This window comes from Pongo pygmaeus, chromosome 16 (assembly GCF_028885625.2).
Source record: "Pongo pygmaeus isolate AG05252 chromosome 16, NHGRI_mPonPyg2-v2.0_pri, whole genome shotgun sequence".
In the NCBI taxonomy this organism is placed as follows: Eukaryota; Metazoa; Chordata; class Mammalia; order Primates; family Hominidae; genus Pongo; species Pongo pygmaeus.
In genome coordinates this window covers 24309071-24331947 of record NC_072389.2, presented here as the reverse complement: position 1 = coordinate 24331947, position 22877 = coordinate 24309071, and the positions used below count along the sequence as shown (strand labels likewise).

General features: G+C 48.3%; 1 protein-coding gene and 1 pseudogene across 1 annotated transcript in view; one reads left to right on the top strand and one right to left on the bottom strand.

Annotated features, from left to right (window-relative positions):
- The window catches only part of LOC129028679 (golgin subfamily A member 6-like protein 26), a 112268-nt gene extending 95458 nt beyond the window's left edge, over positions 1–16810 (top strand). Inside the window, exons 10-19 of the mRNA XM_063653218.1 lie at positions 797–881; positions 3329–4401; positions 10207–10335; positions 11427–11477; positions 11566–11659; positions 11755–11861; positions 13233–13291; positions 13622–13763; positions 14453–15613; positions 16271–16810. Coding sequence (XP_063509288.1) covers positions 4309–4401; positions 10207–10335; positions 11427–11477; positions 11566–11659; positions 11755–11861; positions 13233–13291; positions 13622–13763; positions 14453–15613; positions 16271–16333 — 1899 coding nt within the window. The 5' untranslated portion in view covers positions 797–881; positions 3329–4308 and the 3' untranslated portion in view covers positions 16334–16810. The remainder of the gene's footprint in view (positions 1–796; positions 882–3328; positions 4402–10206; positions 10336–11426; positions 11478–11565; positions 11660–11754; positions 11862–13232; positions 13292–13621; positions 13764–14452; positions 15614–16270) is intronic.
- Positions 16811–20209: 3399 nt separating this feature from the next.
- Positions 20210–21361, bottom strand: LOC129028702 (uncharacterized; annotated as a pseudogene).
- Positions 21362–22877: the final 1516 nt, after the last annotated feature.

The following is a 22877-nucleotide window of genomic DNA, read 5'->3' as shown; positions in this document are numbered from 1 at the left end:
ATCACCCAGGCTGGAGTGCAATGGCACGATCTTTGCTCACTGCAGCCTCCGCCTCCTGATTTCAAGTGATTCTCCTTCAGCCTCTTGAGTAGCTGAGATTAGAGGTGCATGCCACCATGCCTGGCTAATTTTTGTATTTTTAGAAGACAAGGGGTTTCACCGTGTTGGCCAGGCTGGTCTCGAACTCCTGACCTCAGGTGATCCTCCTGCCTTGGCCTCCCAAAGTGCTGAGGATACAGGTGTGAGCCACTGTGCCCCAGCCTTCCCTATTTTTCTTGTGGTAACTAGTAACCATCCTTTGAAAACAAATATGTTGGCCAGGTGTGGTGGCTTACACCTTGTAATCCTAGCATTTTGGTAGTCTGAAGCAGGAGGATCGCTTGAGCTCAGGAGTTCAAGACCAGCCTGGGCAACATAGTGAGACCTTGTCTCTACAAAAAATACAAAAATTAGTGGGACACGGTGGTGTATGCCTGTAGTCCAGCTACTCAGGTAGCTGAGGCAGGAGGATCACTTCAGCCCAGGAGTTCAGTGCTGCAGTGAGCTATGATCACATCACTCTCTCCAGCCTGGGTGGTGGAGCAAGATCCTGTCTTCAAACAAACAAACAAACAGAAAACTGAAAATCTTGCTGCTACTCTCTAATGCAAAAGCACAGTATATAGAGTTGCCATATGGAAAGCATGTGATCTGCAAAAATCAGTGCCCGCATTACCCAGCCTATAGCTTTCAACTTGGGGCCTGTGTGTAAAATGATTGTTTCTTTTCTGTCTCCCTTATGTCTTTATATGCATAGCATATCTCTCCTGACAAAGCTGTCCTGAGAACCTCTTCTTGTAACTGTTTTGACTGCTCTGGAGGATGCCGCCTACGTCTTTAAGGTGCTCCACAGATTTTGATGAGTTCCAAATAGTCATAATTTTAATTAATACCATGAAAAAGATATCTTCCAAAGTATGTCATGATTTCAGACAAGTGAAATTTCATTTAATTTTAGTAGATGTAGTCCGGCTCCAATAATTGGGCTATATTATTTATCCAATCTTAAAATTTTATTATAATAAAAATGAGAATCATGCCAGGCACAGTAGCTCACACTTGTAATTCCAGCACTTTGGGAGGCTGAGGAGGGAGGATTGCTTGAGCCCAGGAGTTCGAGACCAGCCTGGACAACATGGTGAAACCCCATCTCCACTAAAAATGTAAAAAATTAGCTGGGTGTGGTAGCGTGAGCCTATAGTCTCTGCCACTCGAGAGGCTGATAGGGGATGATCACTTGAGTCCAGGAGTTCAAGGCTGCACTGAGCTATGACTGGACTATGGCACTCCAGCCTGGGCAACAGAGCTGGAGAATAAGCAAATAAACAATACCAAGAATATCAAAAGAATTATTTTTAAAATCTGTGAATCTAAGTTAAATTCATCATTGTCAGATTGTCCCTGGAAGATAAATTCTAAAGGAGAAAAAGAAACATAAAGTATCAATGAGGTAGTGTCCTCCCATCCTTCTCCTCCCACCCTCCCACACAAAAAAGAAAGAAAGGTTTGGTTTCGCTATGAAATTATATCAGAGCTTCAAGTGAAGTTTTCAGTAAATCACAAGTAATTTATTGCAATTTCCACATATAAATAATAAAGTAGAACTTTCAAACTTTTTTCTTTTGAAACTGTTAGAGCATGAAAACCCAAACCTGACAAAGGTACCTGACAAACAGAGCATTAAAACACACACACTCTCTCATTCATGACTAGTGATGCAAACGTAGCACAGTGGGAAAATTATGCCACACAACCACATGATCCTTATTCTCTTGAATCACTATTAGAAGATCTGGTATGATTCCTGCTGGCAAGATGTTAAGGAGAGAATACACGGTTCCATCCATATGTGTTAGAAAGACCTTTGATAAAATTCAATATTTATTTCTAATTTTTTTTTTTACTCCTAGTGGATTATAAATACATCTATCCAAAAGCTGCCATCATGCATGATGGGTGAAATTCTAAAAACATCCCTTTAAGATCAGGAATAAGACAAAATGTCCAGTATTACTGTTACCGCTGTTAATTAACATTAACAGTTAATAACCAAATAAGCCAGTGCAGCTACAAAAGATAAAGATAAGAGATTAGGAAAACTGCTGGGAGCAGTGGTTCTCACCTGCAATCACAGCACTTTGGGAGTTCAGGAGCTCCCAGCACTTGAGCTCAGGAGTTTGAGACCAGCCTGGGCAACATAGTGAGACCTCATCTCTGTAAAAAAAATACAAAATTATCTGGGTGTGTTACATGTGCCTGTGGTCCCAGCTACTTGGGAGTCTGAGGTGAGAGACTGCTTGAGCCTGGGAGGCAGATGTTGCAATGAGCTGAGATTGTGCAGCTGTACTCCAACCTGGGCAACAGAGTGAGACTCTGTCTCAAAAAAAAAAAAAAAAATGATTAAGGATACTAAAATGAAAACATTAGTGTTTGGAGAGAAAACTGAATGGATAAACTGAATTGACATTAGGAAAATAAGAGCATTCTGTCGGATAGCTGAAAAAGCTGATATTTATACACTGAAGTCATAATTGTTGTCTTTTAGAAGTTAGAGATAATAAGAATTTGAGTTTAGAGTCAAAAGGGTCAACCTCCATCAAATACTAATATTCTAATCAAAGAATTACTTAGGCGGACGTGATGGCTCATGCCTGTAATCCCAGCCCTTTGGGAGGCTGAGGCAGGCAGATCACAAGGTCAGGAGATCGAGACCATCCTGGCTAACACGGTGAAACCCCATCTCTACTAAAAATACAAAAAATTAGCCAGGCGTGGTAGCGGGTGCCTGTAGTCCCAGCTACTCAGGAGGCTGAGGCAGGAGAATGGCATGAACCCAGGAGATGGAGCTTGCAGTGAGCAGAGATCACACCACTGCACTCCAGCCTGGGCGACAGAGTGAGAGACTGTACCTCAAAAACTAAAACAAAAACAACAATTACTTAACTTTAGGATGCTCTAATAATCAGAATTGATAGTGGTTTGTGAACAGATAAATCACTTGAATAGAAGAGAACCCAGAAATAAACCCAAATGCTTCTGGGGGAGTGTAGTATATTATAAACATGACATTTTAAACCAATGAGGAAAAGAAATCATTTGCAGCTCACCCCACCATAGGCAGCAGGAATAGGAAGTCATTGGAAGAATAAAAAGACGGTAAGAACAGAACAGAATTGTAGAACAGTACGTTTCTTGCTTCCCCATTTTTCAAAGTATTTTTTGCTTTTTCACAAATGTAAGTGTAATTTTGTTTTCTAAATGAATACTAATTCTTTTTTCTCTTTCTTAGATGAATGATAAAAATTACATCTTTAGAAAAAGAGTTGTTAGAAAAAAGCCTTGGCTGCGTGTGGGGGAAGTGACAACACAGAAGAGACCAGAGAAGAGCCTCCTGGAGGAGAGCTGCGCTTTGACCATGCTGTCCGGATGGGTGTGGTGCACTCTTCTGCAGAGTGTTCACTTCTCTGCTTTTTCTATGGTCCCATTTCATAGAAAGATTTGGGGTGATGTTTCTTTCCCTCAACTTTTTTATTTTAAAAACTTGCAAACACAGAAAAGTTGATAAAATCATGCAGTGAACATATGTATGCTATTCAACTGGATTCACTAGTTAACGTTTTGTCATATTTGTTTTCTCTCTTCCACGTATGGAAGATTGTATATGTGCCCTTCTTCCCCCTGAATGATTTCAAAGTAAGTTGGCAGTATCAGAGCATTTCACTGTTAAGTACTTTTGCAGATATCGTCTAAGAACCAGGACATTCTCCTATATAATCACAATGCCATTAATCCACCCAAAAATTTTAACTTCAATACACTAATGATATCTAATGTATGGATTATAATCAGCTTTCTGGCAGTAATCTGTTTAGAAGGCTTGCATCCTGTCACTGTCCACCGATTAAATTTTGAACTCTAACTTGAAACCCTGGTCATCTCATTGCCTTCTTTCTTATACCCATTAAATCCAAAGGAGCTCTCATTTTATTTCTACAGAAAAGAGAATGGAAAAGAGGGGAAGAGTCCCTAGTACCTTGGATAAAGTATGAGCACTTACTACCATATGTATTCTAGTTCTGTAGTTTTCAAACTTCAGGGAGCATCTCAAGGCTTATTAAAGCACAGATAGCTGTCCTTCCCCACTTTCTGATTCAGGAGGTGTGGGGCTGGCCCAGGAATTTGCATGTCTAACAAGTTCCCACATGTTGCTGATGCTGAGGGTCTAAGGAATACAATGCGTGAACCCGTGGTTTAGTGGATATCCACCTAATGAATACATGTTGTATTTCCTTTTGCACCTGTGATTACAGAGGAAAAACCTTTCAACTGGAAGATATCATTAAACAGAGGATAAGAGATCAGGTCAGTAAGAATTAAATTTAACTTAATTGAAATGTCACTCAAAAGTTTAGAAATAATATGACAGGCCAGACACAGTGGCTCATGCCTGTAATCCCAGCACTTTGAGATGCCAAGGCAGATGGATCACTTGAGGTCAGGAGTTCAAGACCAGCCTGTCCAAGATGGTAAAACTCCCTCTCTACTAAAAATACAAAAATTAGCTGGGCATGGTGGTGCATGCCTATAGTCCCAGGTACTCGGGAGGCTGAGGCAGGGGAATCGCTTGAACTTGGGATATGGAGGTTGCAGTGAGCTGAGATGCGCCACTGCACTCCAACCTGGGCAACAGAGTGAGACTCCATCTCAAAATAAATAAATAAGATAAAAATAAAAATAAAGGGAAGATGGGGCAGCTTTGTGTACTGCATGTCCCGAAAATGGGCTGATTTCTCTCAAGAGGCAGGGATTTAAGCTCTGTAGCCTACATGGGATACATACAGGAGAAAAAAGAAGAAAAAGAAAAGAAATGTAAATATAAATAAATGAAAATAACACTTCTCCATGATTATAAAGGAAATCACATTGTTTTTGTAATAATTTGGATGACAAAATATAAAGAAAAATCTTTAATTTTGCCACTCAAAACATTCCGATTTGTTGCTTTTCACAATTTTTATGCTATAAACATTTTAAAAAGTAGAATAATAGTACATGGTCTTTTGTCACTTACTATATTTTAAGCACGTTTCTATGGGAGAAATATATCCTGGCATCATCACTTTTAATCGCTGGGTGTAAGGTAAGTGAATTATCGCCACCCCAGAGGTGAATTTCCTGGTATATATATTTTAATGGACTCAAGTGAGGATTTTTACACTGAATTCATAGAAGTAGAATTTCTAGAGGAAAATAGTATAAAACAGTTTTAGGATTTTTAAAAGAAATGTTGAAATCATCCTATAGGAAAATTGGTTGGGTTTAGACTCCCACCAGCAGGGACAGAGCTCCAGGTTCCCCCTTCCATTTGTCATCTTCACTGGTCTTTAAGCAGAAAATCTCATTGTTTTCATTACCTTTCTTTGATTTCTAGCGCTTTGGAATCTTTTTCATTTGCTTACTGGCCATCTTTATTCTTGTGGGAGGTGCCGGTTTCTCCATTGTCCATTTTCTGCTGGAAATCATTCATTTTTTTTTCTGAGTAATTTTAAAGATTTCTTTATAGGCTAAGGATACAAACCTTTAATCTGTCATTGAGGTTACAAAGACCTTCTCCCAGTAAGTAATTTGTCATTTCACTTTATTTATTTATTTTTTGCTAGCAAAGCACCAAAGTCAAATTTCACTTAATTTTTATCCTGCTGGATGAACACATTTTAACTTAGTGATTTTAGTGGAAACAGGAGCAGGACAGAATGTAATAACTAGATCTTGCTCTGTCACCCTAACTGGAGTGCAGTAGCATGATCATAGCTACTGCAGCCTCAAACTTCTGGGCTCAAGTGATTTTCCCACCTCAGCCGCCCAAGTAGCTCTAGGACTACAGGTGTGTGCCACCAAGCCCAGCTAATTTTTAAATTTCCTTTGTAGAGATATGAATTCACTATGCTGCCCAGGCTGGTCTTGAACTCCTGACTTACCCCACCTTGGCTTGCCAATATGCTGGGAGTAGAGGCGTGAACTACTGCTCCCGGCCAAGAGCTTACTTGTGTTTGCTAGTGAGATTCTTGGTATCTTTTTATATTTGAGGCTTTCGTGCTAGTGCTGAAGTATTACACTCACCATCTGAGGTTTACAGGACTTTTGTTTTAATGTTGAATAGAGGGAACTGTTTAGTTTTGCACCTTTGCAAGTATACAAAATGTGCCTACCAGGACTTTGCTTTATATCCATTGAAAAGCAAGAAGTAACACAGTAAAGGTATGCCTGGCTACAGGCTGTGGAAGAATGGAGTATTCTGGTTTAATTCTATTAACTTGGAAGGATGAAGGTGAAAAAAATTCAAAACTTTAATTTCCTGTTGAATGCAATTTGAAAATATAGCCAGTGACTCCACTTTTCTTCTCTAGTAAGTTTGGACATTCAGATCTACGTTGTCTTTTATCATAGAATTCCCAGTGCGCCAGAGTCTTATATTGTGAAGATCCTTTTCTAAAACTTTAGATGTAAGAGGATAGAAATGATATTGGATGAGATCAGGCTGGATGAGAACTGATACCTGTAAATATATTTTTTAGATGAAATCTCTGATTGCCACACGTTTTCTTATTGAACTCATAAAAATAAAACACACTGGCTGGAGGGTGGAAATAGGAAGGAGATATATGTCTTTTAATTGCATGTCATTGTTTCATATCGAGACAGAACATATAGTATCCCTGGCTTTGGACCTATAGAAGGAAACACATTTTTCTACCTGCTGTATGGCAGAGGTTCCTGAACACCTGGACAGCTTATTGCAGCACGGATTGCTGGGCCCTACTCCAGAGTTTCTGATTCATCAGGTCTAGGGTGGGGCCTGAGAATTTACATTTATAAGAAGTTCCCAGGTGCTCCTGGTCCAGAGACTATATGTTTGAGAGCCACTCTTACATACTAACTGTAAATTGTAGAACTCTATAAAAAAGCTTAGTTTGGTCTGAGATAAGAAGCACACAGGTAATGGAGCAAATCATGAAAAAGTCAACCCTTGATCCCAGGTAACAAGCAATACACAGTGACATAACACAATTCTTGGTTTTCATGATTGCAAGCCATAGCCAAGTATCTAGTGAGAAATTCAGTTTCATTTTCAGGGCTTAGAGGCCAGGTGATTCTAGAAAAATAGGATTTAGTGATTAACCTCATGAGAGTGGGAGTTATTTATGTCCTTTTTCTCTGCCCCATCACTTACCATTTAGCCTTACATTAGAAGGGTCCTGTATTTGCTTTAACCCTGTAAAGAACTTTGAGTGCTTATTAAACAGAAAGCTGTGTGTGTGTGTGTGTGTGTGTGTGTGTATGTATATATTTAGAGACAGAGTCTCATTCTGTAGCCCAGGCTGAAGTGCAGTGGCATGATTTTGGCTCACTGCAACCTCTGCCTCACAGGTTCAAGGGATTCTCCTGCCTCAGCCTCCCAAGTAGCTGGCATTACAGGCACCTGCCACCATGCCCAGCTACTTTTGTATTTTTAGTAGAGACAGGGTTTCATCATGTTGGCAAGTCTGGTCTTGAACTCCTGAATTCGGGTGATCCACCCACCCCAGCCTCCCAAAGTGCTGGGATTACAGGCATGAGCCATCACGCCTGGCTCAAAAGCTTTGTGTTTTTAAAGATATTAGACATGTTTCTTGTTTTTTTTTTTTTTAAAACTTAACACTAATGTAGGAGAATAAGAGAAAGTTTTTCTGAAAAAGAGAAAACATTGTGATTACTTTATCTTATTGGAATGTTGGATACTAAAGTCTGCTTTATCAATCATCAAGCACACTATAAAATTTCCATTTTAATAGGATTTGTACCTCAATTGAGGTAATAAAGTTTTAAAGTTTTTCAAGTGAAAGCCAGCCCCGCCCCTCTCCTGGAGTGGGCGGGGACAGCAGTTGCAAGGGCAGCTTTCCTTGTGACAACACAGGTCCTTCATGACACGCTGCTGTCTGGCCACACCTCTTTTTCCTTTCATCTTTCTCATTGGCCAATGGGCTTCAAGCATTGAGGCCACGCCCCTATTCTGCATTCTAGTGCAGCCCTGGTTACGCCTCCTCTGGCTCAGTCACACAGCGACGTAGAGGTGACTGGAGGTGTATAGTTGTCCTCACCTGGATCATGCTGATGTGGCCCCAACCCCACCTCCCTGACAATCCCCACCTCCCTACCCACCCCCACCTCCCTACCCACCCCCACCTCCCTACACACCCCCACCTCCCTACCCACCCCCACCTCCCTACCCACCCCCACCTCCCTACCCATCCCCACCTCCCTACACACCCCCACCTCACTACACACCCCCACCTCCCTACACACCCCCACCTCCCTACCCACCCCCACCTCCCTTCGCACCCCCACCTCCCTACACACCCCCACCTAACTACCCACCCCCACCTCCCTACCCATCCCCGCCCCCCTACCCAACCCCACCTCCCTACCCAACCCCACCTCCCTACCCAACCCACGATGTACAAAGAAACCCGACAGAACAAATTGGCCGAGGCCAAGGAAAAGGTAAACGCACCAGCACCCCAACCCAAGTTGAGGCCCCCTCTGACAGCTGAACTGCTGCCAGTCTGTGCCACTCCTGAGGCACACCGGGCTGGGCCCCCCCAGTACCTCTGGGATCCCCACACCAAAATCTTGTCAGTCAGCCCAACCCCCACATGAGTCCTGCCCCTGCCCTGCCCGGCACCCCAGGGTGACTTTGAGCAGGTGACTCCCGGGGCTTCCAACTCCATACTCTGCCCTTACCTCCTGCTACCCCAAACCCGACCTCCCTGGGCTCTTTGGGCTCACATCTCCAAGGACCTGGGTGCCCCAGAACCTGCCCTCACCAGTTGCCACAGGGTGACTTTGGGGATGTGACTCCTGGGGCTCCTTGCTCCTTACTTGGCCCTCACCTCCTGCCGCCCCAAGCCTGACCTCCCAGGGCTCTTTGGGGTCACGTCTCCAAGGACATGGGTCCCAATTTTGTGACCCCCCTCCCCAGTCTCAAAGCGGCAACTTGGGCATTGCACTCATGTGTCCCCCCCACCCCCGCCACTCCACCGAGGAGTGGAATGTAGTGATGTCACAGTCCCTCTACAAACTGTCATTACTACCACAAGACCGGCCTTTGCTCTTAGTACCCAGTCCCCTAAGTGTTCTTGCCCACTTCTGTTTCCTCTGGTTGCAGCACAGGTTTCCAGCTGGAAGGGGAATGGGGACTGTGGGACCTAGAAGAGAGAGGTTTCAGGCTGCCTGACTTCCTTACCACAGACGTTGACAGTGTGAAAAGCCTACACCTCCCCCATGAGCTCCACATGTTGACAGTGTCTCTGGGTGGCAATGGGAGAACGGGTTGGGTTGGGTTTTCTCCCAGGCTTCTACTCTCCAGAGAGACTAACATTTTTTCTGAGTTCTGCACCTCAGATTTGAATTCTCCATCGTTCTGGGACCAGAGTGCCCCTCAGTCACTGGTTTCTGGAGTGAGATCTGCTTATCTTCTGTGGAACAGATCTTGGGAAACTGGACTTGACAGCTTGAGTCTTCCTCATCTCATCTCAACCTGGGGTACTTTGAGTGCCACAGGATAAATATGGGGCATCTTTCTGAAGCATCAGTTTCCCTTGATTCTATTGAGAGATGAAACATTAATGTACTTAGGGATGAAAGTCACATAGATTTATAAGAGTATACAAGACTTCTCTCTGAAATGAGGCTTGGGTTGTCCTCTTTCTGCTAAATTCCTGGATTTAACAGAAAGGCTGCCTTCTGCCATGAGGATACATTGATGTAAAGGTTTGAGAGGTACTGGTGTACTTCTTAACACTAAAAGACGTGTGAGGGTGTACAGTTCCTGCCTACTTAATATTTGCTTTTCTACCTCTGTCTCTGGTTTTGGTCCCTGGCAGCTGCTGATTTGTGGCAAAATCCCAGAGCTCAGAGTCAGAAAACTGAGTTTAAGTTCCATTACTGCCTTTTTTTTCAGCCATGGTATCAATCTCTCTCAGTCACTAAGTGATTGTGACAACATTTCCTACAGTTGGTGGCATTAAATCAGATGGTCTATAAGAGTATTTAATATAAACTGTAAAGCAGGATGTGACTGTAGGAGCTTGTAGTTCTCATGAGTATCACTGCTCTTCCTTTCCACAGTTGAGAGACCATCATGCCCAGACCAACCCTAGTGTTGGTGCAGGAGCAAGCGACGCCAAAAAGAAGAAAATAAATAATGGCACTAACCCTGAGTCAACCACTTCTGATGGTTGCCACTCACCTGAGGATGTGAGTTTTGGCTGGCCAGGCTCCTGGGGACAGAGGGCCCAAGGGGTGGTAGAGGGTAATTGTTAAGATTGTGGAAGAACTGCCAGGTACTGGTTAAGAGTTCTGGGTTTGAATCCTACCTCTCCATCTCCTAGGGATATGATTTAGGGCAAATAGCTTGAGCTCTTTGGCCCTCTCTTTTCACATCTGTAAAACAGGAGTGGTATTGTTTTACTTGTATTTGTGAAGTTTAAATGAGATTTGTCATTGTGTTTTTATGTTAATCCCTAGTCCAGGGCCTGCTGTAAACTCTCCTTCTTGGGCATGCATTTCCTGAGGTAGAGTTAGAGAGTATCAGAGGTTTCTGTTAGCTCTGAGAGCCTGACAGTTAAAGGCCCACTAGAATGGAAACCTCAGGGCCAAGGACTCCTGTCTGCCTTTTCTGACCTCTATCCCCGCTGTGAGGAACGGTCCCTGGCCCGTATGTGCTCAACGTTTGCTGAATGAATGCACCTTTCTAAATCACAAGCTGGCAGAAGGGTGGGCTTTTCTCACACTCCATCTCTGAAGGTTTCTGTTACTGTCTTTTCAAGAGAATCTAGTTTCAGACTTTGAGTTCCATGGCTGTGGGCAAAAACCAACAAAGACCCAAATCCTTCTTCTTTGGGAGTTGAGGAGAGTTTACAAGTTTGTGTTCCCACTGGGTCTGAGAACTGTGCCTTTTAAATCCATTCCTGACCCCTGCCTACCGCTTCCTGGCCTGGGGAATAGAGTCAAGGGGGCCACCCTCAGTCACCATCCTTTGACTCTCCCCACAGAAACAACAGAACCGAGCTCAGCTGGAAGAAGTAACGCGATTTCTTTGTTTGCTCACGACATGACCGCTGGGTTTGGGGGCACTCAGATGTAGAGGCCCCAGTCTCATCTCCCCCACTCCTAGCCTGGGGAAGAAGGCTCACCCCCCTTATTCCACCCCATCCCCACAGGGTCCCTGATAAACTGGTCCCATGGGTGGGCCTGTCCTGGGGCAGTGGTGCCATTCTGGGGGCATGTCTCTTGCTGTGCCATCTCTGCCTCCTCCTAGCAAGAGCTCTGTCTTCCTCTTTCTATAGGAAAAGAAGGCAAACCACCAACATCAGGAAGCTCTAAGGAGGGAGCTAGAGGTGAGTGGAGGGTGTGAAGTTCCCTCCTGTCCTCTGGGGAATGTTTCTTTGCTTCTCTTTCAGCATTTGCTTGTCTTTTCTCCCAAAGGCCCAGGTTCATACCATACGAATCCTTACATGTCAGAAAACCGAGCTTCAGACGGCACTCTATTACAGCCAGCAAGCTGTCAAGCAGTTGGAAGGTGGGAATCTGGCACCCCGTCATCCTTGAACCTGGCACTTTGACAGGCCTTTAGGGGGAGTCCTTTGGGCCACATCTGAATGTCTCTCATTCCAGGAGAGGCCAGGGATCTGATCGGCCGCCTGCATGATTCATGGAAGTTTGCAGGAGAGTTAGAGCAGGCTCTCTCTGCCGTCACTACACAGAAGGAGAAGGCGGATAAGGTGAGTCCAACCACTGCCCCATACCCTGGGAGCCCAGCTTCGCAGATGGAGGAGTGAGCCTAAAGTTCCCTTCTGTAGGATGGAGTGTCCTGCCCAGAAGGCAGCATTGCCATTTCTTGCTGCTTTTGTGTGTGGTTGTTAGAGGCAGACTGGGGCTGAGTGGGCTGCTGCGGATGAGTTGGGGAGCACTGTGGGGAGCGAGCACTGGACATAGAGCTCAGAGGCCAAGTGCCCGCCCTGCCCATCCTTGGCTGTGGCCTTGGCCAAGTCCTAAGTGGCGGTTAGGGTACTTGTACCATAAAGGTGCAGAAGAGTATCTTGAGTATGTTATTATTTGTGTGAAGAGAGGGAGCAGGTATATATGTGTGTGTGTGTATGTATTATGGTAATATACATAAAACATGTTTGTAAGGATTCATAAAAAAAACTCAGGATAGAGGCACAGTGTGGGGGGGAGATATTTCCCTTCTGGACTTTCTGAGTTTTGGACTATGCGAACATATCATCCTTTCAAAAATTCAACAAAGGATTAATTTCCTCCTTCTTAACTGTGCCCCTACCTCCAGCGAAAGAATGGGCTTAGAGAATCAGATATACCTGGGTGTTGAAATCCCAGCTGTAGGTGATCTTAGGCAGCACTTAACCTTTAATACCACATGTTTTTCATCTACACAATAGAGATAATAATGGTAACCATCTCCTATGGAGGTTATGAGGATTAAATAGGATTATTAGCATAGTGCCTGGTGAAGCACTCAATAAAGGTTCCAACAGTGGTAGTAATAAGAATAATAACAATAGCAATATTATCTGATCTCTCTGGGCCCCTGTTAGCCAGCCCTAAATTCAGTCTCTTTCCCTGTCCCTTCCACCTTCACTGAGTTCTTTGAAAAACAAATGAGGGCCGGGTGCTCTCACTCATGCCTGTAATGCCAGCACTTTGGGAGGCCGAGGTGGGTGGGTCACCTGAGGTCAGGAGTTCAAGACTAGACTGACCAACATGAAGAAACTCCATCTCTACTAAAAATACAAAATTAGCCGGGTGTGGTGGCACACGCCTGTAATCCCACCTACTCGGGAAGCTGAGGCAGGAGAATCACTTGGACCCAGGAGGCGGAGGTTGTGGTGAGCCGAGATTACGCCATTGCACTCCAGTCAGGGTAGCAAGAATGAAACTCTGCCAAAACAAACAAACAAACAAACAAACGAAAAACAAATGAGACCATGGGCTTGGAAATGCCTTGAGAACATGTCAGGTGTGATTGAGAGTGAGGGAGTGTTACTGTGGAGTAGTCACAGTAGCTGTTGTTCCTGGTCATCCAGCTACTCCTCTGCCTGCTCTGTCTTGACTTAACCTTTCTCTATTTGCAGTACATCGAGGAGTTAACAAAGGAGAGGGACACCCTGAGTCTGGAACTGTACAGGAACACGTAGGATGGGGGAAGGTGGAATGGGAGGTCTGGGGGCCCTTAGCGTGGGTGGTGTGCTGGGAGGTGGGGGGTACAGGTGAGCATGGGGAGAGGCTCCTACAGGTTTTCATGGGTGCACAGGGAAGCTCTAGTTCAGGCTGTGCCACTGACTCATGGGGTAGCCTCAGGCAACTCATGTCTTCTCTCTGGCCTGCCACCTGGGACTTTTAATTCCTGGGGTCCCTACCAATGCCACGGTTCTGTGGTTGTGGGGTGAGGGTAGAGGGTTGATCACCAAAGCGGTCCTTTCTGTTCTTCGTTCATTCCTTTCTCTACTGCCTCTGGCCATAGCATAACCGATGAGGAGCTGAAGGAGAAAAATGCCGAACTACAAGAAAAACTTCGACTTATAGAATCTGAAAAGTGTGAGATCCAGCTCAACGTAAAGGAGCTAAAAAGAAAGCTGGAGAGGGCCAAGCTCCTGCTGCCACAGGTGAGCGGCTGCAGCCCTGGGGGTTGTGGGAGCCCCACCCAGCTGGGACCGGGGGGGGGGGTGGGACCAGCCCCAGCCAGGTGGTCTAGGGATCATGCAGGGTATGGGGAGGCTCCAGCCAAGAGCTGGAAAATTTGGGTCCCTGTTCTGGTTCCACCATAGAATCCTCTAGAGTGTGCTAAAAATGTACAAATTGGGGCCCTGCCTGGGGAATCAGAATCTCAGAGTTAGTGCTTAAAATATTTTTTTAAAGGATACTGGATGAAAACCATTATTTTATAGATTACATTTATTTATTTATTTATTTATTTATTTATTTATTTATTTATTTTGAGTTGGAGTCTCACTCTTTCGCCCAGGCCAGAGTGCAGTGGTGCAATCTTGGCTCACTGCAAGCTCCGTCCCCCGGGTTCACGCCATTCTCCTGCCTCAGCCTCCCAAGTAGCTGGGACTACAGGTGCCTGCCACCACACCCGGCTAATTTTTTGTATTTTTAGTAGAGACGGTGTTTCACCATGTTAACCAGGATGGTCTCCATCTCCTGACCTCGTGATCCGCCCACCTCGGCCTCCCAAACTGCTGGGATTACAGGCGTGAGCCCCCGTGCCTGTCCTATAGATTACATTTATATGGCTAGCTCATGAGTCTGTTTCCTTCTGAGGTTCAAACCAACACTTTCACTATTCCAGCAGCAGCTGCAGGCGGAGGCTGACCACCTGGGTAAGGAGCTGCAGAGTGTGTCAGCAAAGCTCCAAGCCCAGGTGGAAGAGAACGAGTTGTGGAACCGCCTGAACCAGCAACAGGAGGAGAAGATGTGGAGCCAGGAGGAGAAGATACGGGAGAGGGAGGAGAAGATACGGGAGCGGGAGGAGAAGATACAAGAGCAGGAGGAGAAGATACGGGAGCAGGAGGAGAAGATGCAGAGGCAGGAGGAGATGATGCGAGAGAAGGAGGAGAAGATACGGGAGCTGGAGGAGAAGATACACGAGCAGGAAAAGATACGGGAGGAGGAGGAGAAGAGGCAGGAGCAGGAGAAGATACGTGAGCAGGAGAAGAGGCTGGAGCAGGAGGAGAAGATGTGGAGGCAGGAGGAGAAGATACACAAGCAGGAGGAGAAGATACGGGAGCAGGAGGAGAAGATGTGGAGGCAGGAGGAGAAGATGCATGAGCAGGAGAAGATACGGGAGGAGGAGAAGAGGCAGGAGCAGGAGGAGAAGATGTGGAGGCAGGAGGAGAAGATACGGGAGCAGGAGGAGATGTGGAGGCAGAAGGAGAAGATGCACCAGCAGGAGGAGAAGATACGGGAGCAGGAGGAGAAGATGTGGAGGCAGGAGGAGAAGATACGGGAGCAGGAGAAGAAGATGGGGAGGCAGGAGGAGAAGATATGGGAGCAGGAGGAGAAGATGGGGAGGCAGGAGGAGAAGATACGGGAGCAGGAGGAGAAGATGCACAAGCAGGAGGAGAAGATGTGGAGGCAGGAGGAGAAGATGCACGAGCAGGAGAAGATACGGGAGGAGGAGAAGAGGCAGGAGCAGGAGGAGAAGATATGGAGGCAGGAGGAGAAGATACGGGAGCAGGAGAAGATGTGGAGGCAGAAGGAGAAGATGCGTGAGCAGGAGGAAAAGATACGGGAGCAGGAGGAGAAGATGTGGAGGCAGGAGGAGAAGGTGCGGAAGCAGAAAGATATGATGCGGGAGCAGGAGGAGAAGATACATGAGCAGGAGGAGATGATGCAGGAACAGGAAGAGAAGATGCAGGAACAGGAGGAGAAGATGCGGAGGCAGGAGGAGAAGATGTGGGAGCAGGAAGTGAGGCTGCGGCACCAGGAGGAGAAGATGCAGGAACTGGAGGTGAGGCTGCAGGAGCTGGAGGAGAGGCTGGGGGAGCTGGGGCGGAAGGCCGAGCTCTGGGGGGAGCAGACGAAGGTGCGTGGAAACCCTCGAGATCATACAGAACGACCTCACCACAACTTAGCAGATGGTGGTTGGCTCCCTCTGCTTTTCCACCAGTCTGTGGCCTACAGTTTAAATGGTGGGAAGAAGGGTGTGAGATTTGAGGCTGGGGAGGGAGGCATGGGCCTCTAGGCAAGGGAGGCAGTCATTTAGGCCTGGAGGAAGGGGCCAGGGCAAGGGGCCTGGGCAGGCGACAGAGCCCCGCAGTGCCCTCGCCACCCTGTTTATGGGCCCAGAATCTGGAAGCCAGCCACTACCTACCCTGACGCCTATCCTGCAGGTGGAGCTGAAGAGCCAAGAGGCTCAGAGTCTGCAGCAGCAGTGAGACCGTTACCTGGGTCACCTGCAGCAGTGTGTGGCCACCTATCAGCAGCTGGCCTCTGAGAAGGAGGCACTGCCCAGCTGCAGCAGCAGGAAGCTCAGGGCGAAGCGGTGGCCGAGGTGGCCCACCAAGAGTTGCAGGAGACCCGGTTGAGGGAGGTGATGAGGGCGGGGCCCCAAGCGGGATGACCTGGCAACCTCCGTGCCTTCTCACTCTCTTTCCTGGCCCCTTAGGAGCACCTGGAAGCTGCCATCTACCGAGCAGATGACAAGAACGCAAAAACAATAAACATGTAAAAGCCGGCAGCAAGGCCTGGAGAAGAGTAAGCCGCCACGTGACTGTTTAGAAGAGAGTCTGAGCACAAACCTGGAAAAAAACATTTATTTATTTTAAATTGTGGCAAAATACTGGCCAGGCACGGTGGCTCACACCTGTAATCCCAGCAACTTGGGAGACCAAGGTGAATGGATGACCTGAGGTCAGGGGTTCAAGACCAGCCTGGCCAATACAAAAATTAGCCGGGCATGGTGGCGCGTGCCTGTAATCCCAGCTACTTGGGAGGCTGAGGCAGGAGAATCGCTTGAACCTGCGAGGCAGAGGTTGCAGTGAGCTGAGATCGTGCCACTGCACTCAAGCCTGGGTGACAGAGCGAGACTCCGTCTCAAAAAAAAAAAAAAGTTTCTTCCTAACATGTATGTTTCTATTGTGTTTTTTCTTGGTCTTTCTCGTTTAGTCTTGTGTTGTCTTATGGCATTCCTAATAAACTTTGTTCTGTCTCCAGAGAGTATTGACTTTGACTTTATGGCACACAACTGGAGTAAGGGCACATCGCCTTCATCTAGTTTGGGACTAAGCTGGTTCAAAGCAAGTTTTAGGTTTTATGATGGCTGGTCTATGTTTTATTCATTTGGACTCCCAGGGGTGGCCCTTCCAGGGTCCCCACCGAGGTCACATCTCCTTCCTGGGACCCAAATTCTCATTAGATCATTTCAGCCCTGTGAGAGTGCCAAACATTCAGGTAGGCTCTCCAGCCCCTTAAGTACTACTTCATACTCAGTTTCTTAGCCTCTTAGCCCTCTACTGTTGACCAATCACCAAATGTGGGTAAAGCACCACAGACTGTCAGGGTCACCTCCTAGGCCTGGTCACTCAAGTTCTGGCTGAGGTTTTCAGTTACCTTCCAACAATTGTTTTTGATTGGGGGCAGGGCACACTTTTGTCCAGTTTTTCTAACTGCTCTTGTGGGGAGGCAAATCTGTCACAAGCTCCTCTGCCTTTAGTGAAAGTTGAAAACCTTCATCTGTCCTTTTTTTGTTGTTTTTGAGATGGAGTCTCGCTCTGTTGCCCAGGCGCTAGTGCAGTGGCACGATCTTTGCTCACTGTAACTTCTGCCTCCTGGGTTCAAGAAATTCTCCTGCCTCAGCTTCCGGAGTAGCTGGGATTACAGGTGTGTGCCACCATGCCTGGCTAATTTTTTTGTATACCTTTAATAGAGACAGGATTTCACCATGTTTTCCAGGCTGGTCTCGAGCTCCTGACTCAGGTGATCTACCTGCCTCAGCCTCCCAAAGTGCTGGGATTACAAGTGTGGGCCACTGCGTCCAGCCCATCTGTCTTTTAAAAAAATGTTTTTAATTGGAGGTATAATTTATATTCAGTGAAATGCACAGATCTGGTTTACATTTTGATGAGTTTTAACTCATTTAACATTACCCATGGAACCTACCTCCTTTGAAGATACAGAGTATTTCTATCATCCAGAAAGTGTTCCTGTGCTTTCATCCTGTCCGCCACTCCCCCAGCAGCTGATGAACATGCTGAGGACATTGGTACTGGATTCTGGCCACCCCAAAAGAGCCACTTTGAGAAGGCTTACCCAGCACTAAATCCCTGCCTGCTCTCTCAAAATTTCCATCTTTAAGCTGGTTGTACCTATAACCCTCCCTCATCAACTCAATAGATAAACAAACCCTGAAAAATAAACTCCCCTTCCTGGCCCAGCAGCCCACAGCCTAATATTGACTGTATTCCCAGGCTTTCAGAAATGGAACTCGCCTGCCGGTTCACCCTCACTAGGGCCGCAGCTGCACAGGAGCAGCTGGGCTCACCCATTAAGCCAGAAGCCAATAGCTGGACAGTGACACTCAGAACCCAGCCTGGGCCAGCCTGGCTGAAAGCCCCCTTCTTTCCGTCCCACTCTGGAGAGAGGGGGCGGAGCATACACAACTCTACTGCCCTCTGCATCCTTCAGCTGTGCTTCCTCCTGGGAGAGGGAGCCGCTCATTAATTTGGCCAAAGCCTTCTTGAGGGCTGTAGGTTTCACAGGCTGGGTGTGTGGGGCCCACCGTGCTAGAGAGAGAGGCTGGTGTGTCAGAAGGCAGCCACCTGGCCAGAGGAGGGTCAACCCCCTTGGTGACCTCCTTCCCCCGGCTGGACACAGCGTCCTGCACTCTCTACATGTGACTGTTCCCCTCAGAGCTGCTTCCAGGGGAGGGGTTCTAACCCTGTGGGTGGGGACATTGTGTTACTTTACGGTGGGCCATGGCTCCCTCTGACATCTCCAACTCAGAGGCAGTAGAGAGAAGATGAGAAATTCCCTGGCCCCTCCTCCCTCAGCACCCCCACCTCTGCACACATCCACATATGGAGGCCCTGACAATGGGCCCTGGGAGTGCCACCATCTGCGCCTCCTTTCCATGCCTGCAGCAGCCATGCCCTCTCTCCAGACCCTCACCCGCCTGGCTCAGTAGACGCTGCACCGCCTGTGGTCCTGCGCCTACACCTGGGCCTCTGTACCCGTCAGTTCCCCCAGTCTGGTTCTTATTTTCCCCAACAAGTAGGGAGCCTGTAAGGTCACCTGTTGAGCAAGCTGGGGGAGAGAGTAGGGTGGGGCTGGGAGGATGAGGAGGAGAAGCTCATGGTCATGCTGGAGACTCAGCTGAGCAGAGTCTCTGCAGGCCCCTTGGCTGCCTAGCCAGTGGTGATCCCGCCCCCACCCTCATTTCTTCTTTGTTAACAAAACCATGACCTCATTAAATACTGGACACCTATAAACCTCATGGACCCTCCTCCAGCCTCCCCACCGTGTACTGGTCAGTCTAAGTCAACTCTAGTCATTTCATTCCTCTGGACATTGACTGCTTGGGGCTTGGGCATGAGCTGCCTCTTCACCTGAGCCTGAGCCACAGGTACCCTCTGCACCTACCACGCTGATGCACTGGGCCAGGGAGAGCTCCGTCTCGATGGAGATGAGCTGTGAGGAGGTGGCGGCTGGGTGGATCAGGTTGTGGTAACGGGTTTTGTTCAGAAGGTCGTCCATCAGTTTCTGCTCGGCATGAGCCACGCGGCAGTCCCCTGGGTAAACACACAGACATGCTGGGCCCTTGTGCAGCTGTCCCCCACTGCAGCTGACAGCTATGAAGCAGGAGCTGAGAGGGCCAGGGAGCACAGACACCCTGAGAGCTGGCTGAAGCAGTGAAGGCCCTGGTGGGCCTTTCTTTCCCTGGGGACTTCAAATGACATTAATGACAGAGCTCAGCTACCTCCTCCCCATGCCATACCTCTTCCTCCTCCCCCTCCCTCGATCAATGAACAGCATCCCATGCTCTACACATCTGATACAAAACTGGGTGTCTCTTCCTGACTCCTCCCTTGGTTCATCCAAGTAGCCCCCAAGTCCCGTCTGTCCTCCCATCTCCACGGCTAAAGCCATGTCCCTGCCTCCCCCGCCCTGCCCACCTTCTATTCTCTCCACCTGCACTCTGCCCCTGCCATCCATGTGCCATACAGTGGCAGACTGGTCTTTCTACAGCAAGCTGGACTAGGGCCCTTCCCCACCCACAGCTCTCAGAGCTGGAGGTGGAGTTGAAGCTCATGTTCTGGCTTGGCACTCAGAGCTCTTTCCCCCTCGGCACTGGCTTATCCAGAGTGCTCACAGTGCAGGGCAGGAGCCCCATGACTCAAATGTGGGTTTGGTGCAGAACTGGGTCTGAGGTGGTGCTTTCCCTATGAAGAGACAGGGCCAACATGGGGGGATTTTCTGGGTTCAGAGTTAGACCTACAGAGTGCAAGGTTTCTCTGAGGCACCAAACGGAGGGGTCGAGCTAGCAGCTGGCTCCTGGTCTGGAGCTTCAAGGAGGGGTCTCAGCTCAGAGCCAAATTCAATAGCCAGCTTACATGCAGCCTCCCGCAGGGAGCCCCTGGAGCTTCCACAGCCTCAGATCTGCCCCTCTGCATACCCCAGATCTCTTGCCAAGGGGCGTTTGGGTCTTCATGTCATCTCCCTCCCATATCTGGGAGTAAAGGTGAGGTGCGGGGACTTGCGCTTGTGTACTCTGGTGTCTTAAGGGAGAGTGTGTCAAGTAGAGTGGAGGCGGCTTGGAAAGAGGGAGACTCAGAGGAGAGTGAAGCACACATGACCAGGCGAGCCTGGGAGCAGGAAAAGAGAGTGAGCAGAGGAAACCGCTGGGTCAGGGGAGCGGATGGGAGGATCAGGGAATGAGGGGGGCTGGAGACATGGGGGTGGGGATGCTGGTGAAGGGCTGCCTGGCTCGCCAGGCTCAGGAGTCAGTTACATCCTCCCACAAGGACCAGCTCACCTAGTCGCCCCAAAGCCCTCTCTCTGTGGGTGGGACCAGAGGGCCAAGAGCACAGATAACCCAGTTGAGCAGGACTAAGGCGGACTCAGGTGGGTGCTGGGCTGGACTCCTGGCTCTGGGGAGCAGCCGCCACCCTGCCTACTGCATCCACTTTCCAACTCGCTGCCTATCTGAACAGATGCAATATTGGGCACCTTGTGAAACATGCTCCTGGTGCACCTGCTGCCTGCTGCCCCTCCTGCAGAGTGCCTGGGCTCTCCAGAGGGGATTCCTGTAGAGGCTTGGCCTAGATTCTGAGTCCTGCCTCTCATACCCGGGGCTGCTACCCCAGAGGCCAGCTGCTTGAGTACCCTGGAAGCTAGTCTGTAGCCCCAGGCTACAGCTGGGTCCATCCCACGGCCCTTCTTTAGTGTATCTATTTGGACTGACTGCTCAGTTCATAGAGAGGGGTGTGTCTTGCCCCAGCCCATCTGGCATGTCTAAGGCAGCTGTGGGGTCAGAATCTGTAGCTCCCGGCCCCCAGCCCTGCAACAGTAGGACAGGCTGGACCCCACATCTCTGAAGTCCCACTGGGCTGGTGCAAGCGGGCTCCCGAGTCCAGAGCTGCTCTGCAGGCTGTGGGGCTCATGCACCAGCTTTGAACCCACCTGATGTGCTCAGGTTGCTCACCTTTGGGCCTGTCCTGACTCTCAGGCATTCGGCTGAGCCTGAGGGCCTCTCCCTCATCTTGACCACCAGCTACAGGCTCTGACTTAGAGGTTCCCAGAACCTTAGACCATTTGGCCGGCCCCCCATTTCTCACCTGAGGAAACTGAGACCAGAGAGGGAAAGCAACTTTCTCAAGGACCCCCAGCAATTCAGAGGCAGAACCAGGTCTAGGAGCCTCTTCTCGATAGATTTTCTCCCTGTCCCCGAGCCTTCTTTAGTGCCTCATTAACTTCCCTGTAAGGAAACTGCCCCCCTGAGGCTGGAAATGGTGCTGTCCAGAGTGGTGTGCGACAGTGACTGCGCCTGTGTTTGTACTTGTGAGTGTGTATGGGGGTGGGGATGAGGGGGGGAATAAACGGCAGGGATTCTGGGGGCTGGATGCACTCCACCTCACCCCAAAAAGGGGTGCAGGAGAGCCCAGCCAAGCACAGCACATGCTTTGACTTTCCAATCTGCTGAATGCCTGTGAGGCCAGCTGGGCCCAGAAGACAAGGGACAGGCCTTTCCCCATAGATGGCAGGGGGGTGCCCAAGATGGGTGGAAGCTTCTGCTGCAACTTTGGGGGTCACATCCCAGCCCATGGGCTGACACTTAAGCAGAAAAAGCCACCTCTAGGAGTCAGTCGTGATCTAGTGATTCTGATGAGGAGGGGCCCCACCAGCCTGTGTCCAGGGTCTTGTCTGGGAAAAACTGCTCCCTGGCAGAAAGAGGCTAATAATTTGAGAGGAAGCCATAGCTGAAATCCTAAACTGTGTGAGTGTGTGTGTCCAGTTTGAAAAAGCGTATCTGACCTAAACATTTATATTGAAAAAATGGAAAGATATTCCCCTTGTTTTGGAACACAAACTACAGAAAGCAACAGTTAACAGAATCTCATCGGAAAGGTCAGATTCTGCATCTGGAAAGGCACAGTGATTTTCAACTGCGGTGTGTGTCCCTAACTGAGGAAGGGAAGGTGAGATTTATATTCAGTAAAAGGCAGCTATGAATTTACCTTTTATAAAGAGCTTGCTATATACTATTAGTGCTTTTCAATCATGTCAGAATCAGCCAGATGCCTGTGGAAATGCAAATTCCCAGGCTTCATTCCCAGAGATTCTGGTCCTGTGAGCCTAGGGTGGGGCCCAGAAATCTCTATGGGGTGGTGCAGGCTGCCCCAGGACCACACCAAGAAACACTGCAACTGGCCCCCACACATCCCAGTTCACAAATATGCAGGCAGGCATCTTATCTCCACAGAACAGATAGGGAAACTGAGGTCCAGAGTGGGGAAAGGAACATCATGGGGCCACCCAGCAAGTAGTAGCAGAGCCACGATACACCCACTGTCTGCAGGCACCATCTCTGATGACAGCTCCACCTCCCCACAGGAACCTTGCCTACCCCCACCCCTACCTCCTGCTGCCCGTATGGTGGGTCTCTGTCCAAGGAAGATGTATCCTAGGTCCTCTAGGCTGACTGGGGCTCAGAGGAAACCTTGGCCCAGAGTGTAGGAGCTAGAGGGGTCCTTGGAATTCATGTGGGGAATTTGAGG